The sequence below is a fragment of the Borostomias antarcticus genome (assembly GCF_949987555.1).
Source record: "Borostomias antarcticus genome assembly, chromosome: 15".
NCBI classification, from domain to species: domain Eukaryota; kingdom Metazoa; phylum Chordata; class Actinopteri; order Stomiiformes; family Stomiidae; genus Borostomias; species Borostomias antarcticus.
The window spans coordinates 3877052-3887366 of NC_140248.1; the positions used below are offsets into that span (position 1 = coordinate 3877052).

At 48.8% G+C, this 10315-nt stretch overlaps 1 protein-coding gene across 3 annotated transcripts in view; it reads right to left on the bottom strand.

The window, feature by feature from the left end:
- Positions 1-1199: 1199 nt before the first annotated feature.
- LOC311318120 (class I histocompatibility antigen, F10 alpha chain-like) overlaps positions 1200-10315 on the bottom strand; it is a 23823-nt gene continuing 14707 nt past the window's right edge. For 2 of the 3 annotated variants that reach the window (XM_084449345.1, XM_084449343.1), the window contains 5 exons: positions 3805-4122; positions 3178-3276; positions 2994-3011; positions 2384-2422; positions 1200-2113 (listed from right to left, as the gene is read on the bottom strand). In XM_084449345.1, coding sequence (XP_084305471.1) covers positions 2070-2113; positions 2384-2422; positions 2994-3011; positions 3178-3276; positions 3805-4122 — 518 coding nt within the window. In that variant the 3' untranslated portion in view covers positions 1200-2069. The remainder of the gene's footprint in view (positions 2114-2383; positions 2423-2993; positions 3012-3177; positions 3277-3804; positions 4123-10315) is intronic. The other variant, XM_084449344.1, reaches the window with a different exon arrangement.

Consider the following 10315-nt stretch of genomic DNA (forward strand, 5'->3'; position numbering starts at 1 on the left):
GTGTGTTTTCGACCAGAGGCTGAAGGGCTGGATACAGTCGCTATGGTGATGAGTTGATAACAGAACTGTATAAGGCCACACTGGGCCGTCACGCCCTCCGGCGTAGAGGGAGACAAGTATGTGTGTGTGTGTGTGTGTGTGTGTGTGTGTGTGTGTGTGTGAGTGGATTAAAGATATGATTTATAAGACAAAATTGTTGTGGGCTTGTTTGCGATGACATTAACAATCTCAAATGATATTCTCTGTTGTGTATCTGACCAACAGTAGAATACCACAATCTACCTGACCAACAGTAGAATACCACTGTCTACCCTGACCAACAGTAGAATACCAGTCCCTGACCAACAGTAGAATACCAGTCCCTGACCAACAGTAGAATACCAGTCCCTGACCAACAGTAGAATACCAGTCCCTGACCAACAGTAGAATACCACTGTCTACCTTGAGCAATATTACTGTCTATCCTGTACAGTATATCCTATACCATATTCTTGTCTGTCTACCCTGTCTCCTCCACTGCTCTAGAACCTTGTCTGGGCTGTGAAGTAAAGACACAACTCTTGTCCTCTCTGTAGTCAGGGGTTCCCCTGGAGTTTGGGAAGTGGAAGAGTCCTTCATTCATCATTTGGGAGGTGGGAGAGCCCAACTGTCTGTTAATTGGCTGAAACTCCCCGAGCTCCTCATCAACACAATAAGAAACACAAAATAAACACTCAAGTTGACTTATCAAACCCATTTTATTTCTAAGAGAAAACAGAATAACAGAATAAACCTTTAATAGGATGTTGTAGACGAGGGAAAAGAGGAAATCTATTTCTTATAGAACAGAAAATAAAGTCTATTTTGATTACTCTGATTTGATTATTTTGAGAACTGAAAATTTTCACACACACAATTGAAAACGTAAGATCTTTTCACAACATATAAAAAATAAAATAAAAAAGCAGAAAGAGATCACACAAGCAACAAGACAAGCTCTCCCAACATGTTAAAGTTACTAAACAGGTGAACAGTGACGGTAGTTTGTGACGGGTAACGGCTTTACAGAGATGTAGCAGAGCATCACTGAGCTTCACAGAGATGTAGCAGAACATCACTGAGCTTCACAGAGATGTAGCAGAGCATCACTGAGCTACACAGAGATGTAGCAGAGCATCACTGAGCTTTACCGAGATGTAGCAGAGCATCACTGAGCTTCACAGAGATGTAGCAGAGCATCACTGAGCTTCACAGAGATGTAGCAGAGCATCACTGAGCTTCACAGAGATGTAGCAGAGCATCAGTGTCCTCTGAGGAGAAGACAGGCACCAGAGAGGGGGGGTCAGCCCAACCCTAACCCCAGCTTGGAGAGAGAGTGGTTCTGCAGAATGAATACACGTTTCTGTAGCCAATCAGAGCTTAGTATTAAACCAAGCCCAGATAGACAGTATCAACGTAATCTCTATGGTCAAACTGTAGGATTCTGCTGCCAGTGTTGAGAGACGGATCAACACAGAGGAATGTGTTCATCTGGACGGACAGACTGGGCTGTGGTCTAAACATGACCGTGACATCATCACCCCGCTCCTGATAGGACAGAGTCAGGTGACCTCATCTGAGAAGACACGCCCAACTAATTATCATATTTACAGTATGACAGCAGGAAGCAGTGCAGAAACACAGAGAGAAAAAATACTTGATAAACCAGGAAAATAAATTTATTTTTCTATATATTTTAAAGAAAGAAATGGCATATTTGCTTGTGTCACTTGTGTTTGCAAACTACAAATCCTCACATCAAATTGAAATATAATTTCTATCAAATTATGTCAGCCATGAAGGCCTCATTAATGATCTATCAGACATCATCAGAGACACAACTGTTTTATTAGTCATCTATTGACATCATCAGAGACACAGCTGTTTTATTAGTCATCTACTGACATCATCAGAGACACAGCTGTTTTATTAGTCATCTATTGACATCATCAGAGACACAGCTGTTTTATTAGTCATCTATTGACATCGTCATCAGCTGTTTTGGGTAAATTTGTCTTTGTGCTGCGCTGCATATGAATCTGATTGTTGAGTTAGTTGACTGTCTCCATTTCCTCCCCTAGACTCTGCTGCTCTTCTGTGAGGACACACACACACACACACACACACACACACACACACACACACACACACACACACACACAAACACAGAACAACAAGGTAAATAACAACAGTGTACACAACACTGAACTCATGTTGATGGTGATTTTACATTTAGGACAAATTAGGACTAGCAGGTCATACAGTTCACTATGCTGTTTACTATACTGAATATGTCACTGTGTGTGTGTGTGTGTGTGTGTGTGTGTGTGTGTGTGTGTGTGTGTGTGTGTGTGTGTGTACGTACGTGTAATGTTATTGGAGGAGGGAGATCCGACATCAGAAGCTGCATGGAGAAACAATCAGACCAGTTAAACTGAGGAACAACCAGACCAGTTCAACTGAGGAACAACCAGACGAGTTGTTAGTCTGGGGCGGCTGTAGCTCAGTTGGTAGAGCGGGTCGTTCAATGATCGAAGGGTCAGCGGTTCAAATCCCAGCTCCGACTGTCCACATGTCGAAGTGTCCTTGAGCAAGACACAATTGCTCCCAATGAGCAGGTTAGCACCTTGCATGGCAGCTACCGCCATTGGTGTGTGAATGTGTGTGTGAATGGGTGAATGAGAGGCCATTGTAAAGCGCTTTGAGTGCCGCTAAGGTGGAAAAGCGCTATATAAGTGCCGTCCATTTACCATTTAACTGAGCTGATGAGGAACACCTGACTGAGATGGATACAGTCACAATGGATACCAAAACACACATGACACATGTTGAACAACAGGAAGGACAGTACAGCCTCACAGGATAGTGTGGTGAGATGGACATGTAGGAGAATAACATGTGAACACAGATATACTGTATGTGAACATGTATATGTGTAGTGTATGTATGAGTCATATTTTCATCACAATACTCACTGTTAGCTGGAGTGAAGCCTGAAACACAGATGACTCAGCATTATTAAAGTGATACATATGATTAGTAAAACATTGATCATCTCCACTACTGAGTGCACATATTAATCCACTACCAATACTGGAAATGCACAGTGGTGCTCACAGCATAAGGGTCAGATATCCAGAGCTGCTTCTCCTCTCTCACCTTCCTGAGCAGTCATCTTCCTCCAAATGACCACTCCAGAGATGATGCAGATGCCCAGGAGAAGAACCACCACCCCTCCAATGATGAGGCCAGAGGAACCTGTAACAACCAACACAGAACATTCAGACTGTAGCTGGGAGTCTCCCATGCTGCTGATGTTACAGTTTCATCATCAACTCTCACACTCTTCTCTGGTCACTTCAGTAGGAGACCAGATGGTCACTCTGGGAAAAGACACCGCAGACTAAAACACTTCCACACAGAACAATGCTGTCACTTGTAGCAGAACCCTGTCATGTCAGGTAGAACATTTTTGGGAGGGTTCTGTCATGGCGCCAAATGGTTCTATAGTATGTGGAACGTCTTGAGTGTATGTGTGTGGGAATGTGGTCTCCTCTGAAAGATGAGCAGGATAGAACACTGATAAACAAGGACCAGAGGATATGTAAGAATAATAATAGTAATAATAATAATAAAATAATAATCATAACAACAACAACAACAATAATAATAATAATACTATGAATGTATACTATAATCTGTGTTTAAAGAGGTCATCCTATTGTGATTCTCTCTCATTCTATGGTCATTCTCTCTTTCCTGGGTCTTTCCTCCTGTCAGTCTTACCTGGGTTACCTGGGTCAGGCCAGTTGGTCTTCAGCACAGAGCGCTCCAGCTTGGTGACAAAGTCCTCCTGGATCCCTGAGACCTGAACCACACACTCCCACCTCCCGCTGTCCACGTCCTCAGGCTTCACTGTCAGGAGAACACGGGTCTGGAAGGTTCCGTCCTGGTTGGGGAGAACCTCTCTATAGTCCACGTCCTCGTACACCTCCTCTCCATCTCTCCTCCAGAACACCATGACTCCTCTGGGGTAGAAGCCTGTAGCATGGCAGGTCACTGGAGAGGAGGGGCTCTTCTGGAGGAGAGACACATAGGGAGGGACTGGAGAGAGAGAGAGAGAGAGAGAGAGAGAGATGGAGAGAGAGAGAGAGAGATGGGGAGAGAGAGAGAGAGAGAGAGATGGAGAGAGAGAGAGAGATGGAGAGAGATGGAGAGAGAGAGAGACAGAGATGGGGAGAGAGAGAGAGAGAGAGATGGAGAGAGAGACAGATGGAGAGAGACAGATGGGGAGAGATGGAGAGAATTTTTGAATTTTAAAAACCCTTTATTAATAATTCACACTAAAAACAGACAATAACCACAACCACAAACGTCAATACCAACAAAAATCCGTACACACTCAAAAATTAAACACTAACGCTCCATCCGGCACATAGCATAAGGCTCCCCCAACCCCCCAACACTCATAAACGTCGCCAGGTCATTGGTCATCTGATAGAAATCAAACTCCACTCTCAGGCGCGCGGTCATCAACCCCTTGCACATCGCCACCGGATCAACTGACCCCCCACCCACAATGCAATTCCTCCTCGTCTTCCAGATGGACAGCTTCGCCACGCCAAAAACCATATTCAGCAGAACATGAACCCCCTTCCTCTGCACAGAGTACCGCGGACCCGAAATAAAACCCTCAAATGAGAAAGTCACTCCCAGCCCCTGACACCAACCCCGAAGAAGGTCAAAAAGCCCCCCAAGCCTAAAACAGGTAACAAATAGATGCTCCACCCGCTCCCCCTGCCCACAGAACGGACAGCCCTCCCCCGTACCAGGATCCATGTGCGCCAGATACCTGTTAGTAGCTATAGCCCCATGCAGAACCCTCCACTGGAGATCCCCCGTTCTCTTATCAGTGGGGGGCTTGTACAGGGACCCCCAGCAGCCTTTCGGGGAAAAGTCCCGACCAAAAAAATCTGCCCACCTCGAGTCCCTCATCGTGGCCAAAGCCCTCAAGTGTGCGACTTTCACACAGGCGAGGTAGACAGCCTTCTTGCTGACCGCTTGAAATCTTCCCAGCTCAGGGGTCCGGAACGTCCAAAACATCCCTCTCTCCTCCTCCCACCTCTCTCCTCCTCCCACCTCTCTCCTCCTCCCTCTCTCCTCCTCCCTCTCTCCTCCTCCCACTCCCCAACCCCAGGAGAGACTGAGAGTGAAGGGAAGGCCCAGTCATGTCCATCCTGCCACTGTGCCAGACAAAGACCACTCCGCACATACGCTGCAAACTCCTCAGGCAGGGACGAGATGACCTCCGCCACCACTTTCCCCAGCAGGCGTACCGACCGAACCGCCGTGGTCTCCCCCAGCTGATCAACAGGCGTCCTCAAAAGATGTCCCAGTTTGATACAGCCTGCCTCCCCCAGCCGGGAACGCAGACTAGGGGAAGCGAGAGTCCCCGCTGTAACGAGGTCAGACCCATAAAGGGGCTCCTCAAACAGCCAGGGTCCCGCTCGCTGCTCCAGGTCACGCCGCTCAGTGAAAGTTCTCCAGGCCACCAACACCCACCGGTAAAAAGGGCTCAGTCCCGCCAAACTGACCAGGTCAGGCTGGAATAGGAACAGCTGTTTGTCAAGCCCCAGACGCCCCGCCCTCATCAGGAGCAGCCCCGCGGTGTCATGCCAGCGGGACCCCGCCCCATACAGGAGCCTCTGGACCGTCTGAAGCCAGAAGGCTTTAATCCTCGACGGAATGTCAATCAGCCCCTGACCTCCTTCATGGAGCGGCATGGAGAGTGCCTCCGCCTTCAGCCAGTGCCTTCCGGACCAGAAAAAGTCAACAAGAGTCTTCTGTACCTCCTCCATCTGCCCCGGTGGAGGCGGCAACACCATGACCTTATGCCACAGAGCAGAGGCAACCAGATTATTGGTGTGAGCCCTGGTAAGGACAGCCCAGTTAAACCCAACCTGAGCCTCGACAAAAGCGGCTCTAGCACAATCGAATAAAGCTGCCGCGAAATTGGACAGCCTTGCCGTATGCCTCTCCGTATCAGTATGGGGCAACTCAGCCCCCCCCCCAACCTTTACCATACACCAAGCATCCTTGTACAGTAACCCCACATATGATTAAAAAAAACATCAGTACGAATTTGCTTTCACACTGGGAACAAGGCATATATCCGCAACAGCTAAATGGTGATCCGTTAAACCCATAGGATAAATAAAACTCCTCAACAACTTATTCCTAAAAAAACAGGATATGTATATTCTATCTAACCTAGCTGCAGACATTCGACCATCCACAACCCTAACCCAGGTATACTGCCTCGCCAAAGGATGTTTCATCCTCCAAGTGTCCGTTACATCCATCTGTACCAGTATATTAGATAGAAACCTGGATGACTGCAGATGAGGCTCCTCAGTTGTTCTATCTGAGGTGAAATCCACTGTACAATTCCAGTCCCCCCCTATCATGAGAGAGCCCCTCTGATCAGCTTGTGTTAGTGCATCCTTTAACCTTCTAAACATGGCCAGCCTCTCTGAACCCACATTAGGTACGCACACATTATTAAAACAAAATGTTGTTTCCCCTATTTCAGCCCTCACCATTTGCACCCGACCTGGTACTATCTCTATACTAGAAATTACATTGGCATTGCCAGTGACACTGGGGGAAAACACTATAGCAGTCCCTGCACTAACATTAGTCCCATGGCTGAGGAAAAGGTCCCCCCCCCCCCCCCCCCACATCTCCCAATCTAGCTCGTTTGACTTATCAGTGTGTGTTTCCTGCAAGAATAAGATATCTAATTTCTTCTGCTGAAATATTTCAGAGATTAAAGCCCTTTTTTTACCTATCCCTGCCTCCATTGATATTAAGTGACCCAACTCTCAAAGCCTGCATAAGGAAGTTAGAGAGGAGTGAGAGCAAAAAGAACAGAAGAAACAGATTGAAATAGGAAAACACCCTGTGAGACACAAACATCACTTCTGAGTTTTACGCCTTCTGCCTGGAACCTTCTTAAGAAGGTTAGGTCGTCTTAAACTAGTCACAAGCTTCTTCAGCCTAAAACGCTTTCTCTCATCTAACAACTGCAACCCTACAATCTTGCTCAACACCGTAACAGATTTAATAAACTTCTCAGTGTCGGGAAAATAATCCTCTACTTTGACCTGCTTTCCAAACGTTTCATCAAGAAAATCATTCACTTCCTGAATTGTATACAAAGTATTCCGAGCCTGTCAGTGACACACTGTCTGAATCAGAGTCCATCTCGTCGTCACCAGTCTGACTCTCTGGGACCGGCTGCTCAGCTGCCTCCTGGCCTACAGTCTCTCTCTGGCCCGGCTCAGCGACAGCAGCAGCAGCCCCACCCACCAAACCAGGGCTACTGTCAGTAGGTTCAACTACACTCTCAACTACAGTCCCCATATCCCCCCGCTGGGCATCTCCCTCAGCCCGCTCTCCCGTTCCATCCTCCCCTCCTTCCACAGACTGACTAGCCTCCTCCTCTCTCTAGTCTGCTCCCTCCCTCCTACCACAGACTGACTAGCCTCCTCCTCTCTCTAGTCTGCTCCCTCCCTCCTACCACAGACTGACTAGCCTCCTCCTCTCTCTAGTCTGCTCCCTCTCTGGTTGAACGCTCCTCTGTGCACCAGCCGGACCGGAGCTCCCCGCCGCATCAGCGGGTCTGCAAGGGCCGTCCCTCACGACATGACCCTCCCTACCACACCCAAAACACTACATGACCCTCCCTACCGCACCCAAAACACTACATGACCCTCCCCACCACACCCAAAACACTACATGACCCTCCCTACCACACCCAAAACACTACATGACCCTCCCCACCACACCCAAAACACTACATGACCCTCCCTACCACACCCAAAACACTACATGACCCTCCCCACCACACCCAAAACACTACATGACCCTCCCTACCACACCCAAAACACTACATGACCCTCCCTACCACACCCAAAACACTACATGACCCTCCCTACCGCACCCAAAACACTACATGACCCTCCCCACCACACCCAAAACACTACATGACCCTCCCTACCACACCCAAAACACTACATGACCCTCCCCACCACACCCAAAACACTACATGACCCTCCCTACCGCACCCAAAACACTACATGACCCTCCCCACCACACCCAAAACACTACATGACCCTCCCTACCACACCCAAAACACTACATGACCCTCCCCACCACACCCAAAACACTACATGACCCTCCCTACCACACCCAAAACACTACATGACCCTCCCTACCACACCCAAAACACTACATGACCCTCCCCACCACACCCAAAACACTACATGACCCTCCCTACCACACCCAAAACACTACATGACCCTCCCCACCACACCCAAAACACTACATGACCCTCCCCACCACACCCAAAACACTACATGACCCTCCCTACCACACCCAAAACACTACATGACCCTCCCTACCACACCCAAAACACTACATGACCCTCCCCACCACACCCAAAACACTACATGACCCTCCCCACCGCACCCAAAACACTACCTGACCCTCCCTACCGCACCCAAAACACTACATGACCCTCCCTACCACACCCAAAACACTACATGACCCTCCCTACCACACCCAAAACACTACATGACCCTCCCTACCACACCCAAAACACTACATGACCCTCCCTTCGCACCCAAAACACTACATGACCCTCCCTACCACACCCAAAACACTACATGACCCTCCCTACCACACCCAAAACACTACATGACCCTCCCTACCACACCCAAAACACTACATGACCCTCCCTACCACACCCAAAACACTACCTGACCCTCCCCACCACACCCAAAACACTACCTGACCCTCCCCACCGCACCCAAAACACTACCTGACCCTCCCTACCACACCCAAAACACTACATGACCCTCCCTACCACACCCAAAACACTACATGACCCTCCCTACCACACCCAAAACACTACATGACCCTCCCTACCACACCCAAAACACTACATGACCCTCCCCACCGCACCCAAAACACTACCTGACCCTCCCCCCCGCACCCAAAACACTACATGACCCTCCCCACCACACCCAAAACACTACCTGACCCTCCCTACCACACCCAAACACTACATGACCCTCCCTACCACACCCAAAACACTACATGACCCTCCCTACCACACCCAAAACACTACATGACCCTCCCTACCACACCCAAAACACTACATGACCCTCCCTACCACACCCAAAACACTACATGACCCTCCCTACCGCACCCAAAACACTACATGACCCTCCCCACCACACCCAAAACACTACATGACCCTCCCCACCACACCCAAAACACTACATGACCCTCCCCACCACACCCAAAACACTACATGACCCTCCCCACCACACCCAAAACACTACATGACCCTCCCTACCGCACCCAAAACACTACCTGACCCTCCCTACCACACCCAAAACACTACATGACCCTCCCTACCGCACCCAAAACACTACATGACCCTCCCTACCACACCCAAAACACTACATGACCCCCCCTACCACACCCAAAACACTACATGACCCTCCCTACCACACCCAAAACACTACATGACCCTCCCCACCGCACCCAAAACACTACCTGACCCTCCCCACCACACCCAAAACACTACCTGACCCTCCCTACCACACCCAAAACACTACATGACCCTCCCTACCACACCCAAAACACTACATGACCCTCCCCACCACACCCAAAACACTACATGACCCTCCCTACCGCACCCACAACACTACATGACCCTCCCCACCGCACCCAAAACACTACATGACCCTCCCCACCACACCCAAAACACTACATGACCCTCCCTACCACACCCAAAACACTGAGAATCATGCTCACTTGTCGCCTATAAGAAACAAAGTGTTGCAAGAACGGCGTTTTAATACCCGACGGGAGCATTCTTATCAGGGAGACTATTTTTCCATGTCTCGATAGTTCTCTCACCAATAACTCATCGCTAATAAAGGGTGCAACATTGGATATAGTTACCCTCTTGGCGGGTGTAGACAGGGGCAGAATTGACACCAAAGTATCATTGATCACGACTCCACTCACAATCAGTCCGTGTGTTTTGTCAACCTCATCAACAAAAATCACACAAGCACCGTTCATCCGAGCCGCGGATTTAATACTATCGTATCCAACAACCTTCCCCACTTCCAGACAACACTCCTCCACCGAACAGGGGAAAGGAGTAGAAATCCTAACCCCATTTTGCCGACTGAGTTTGGCAAACTCCATGCCACAC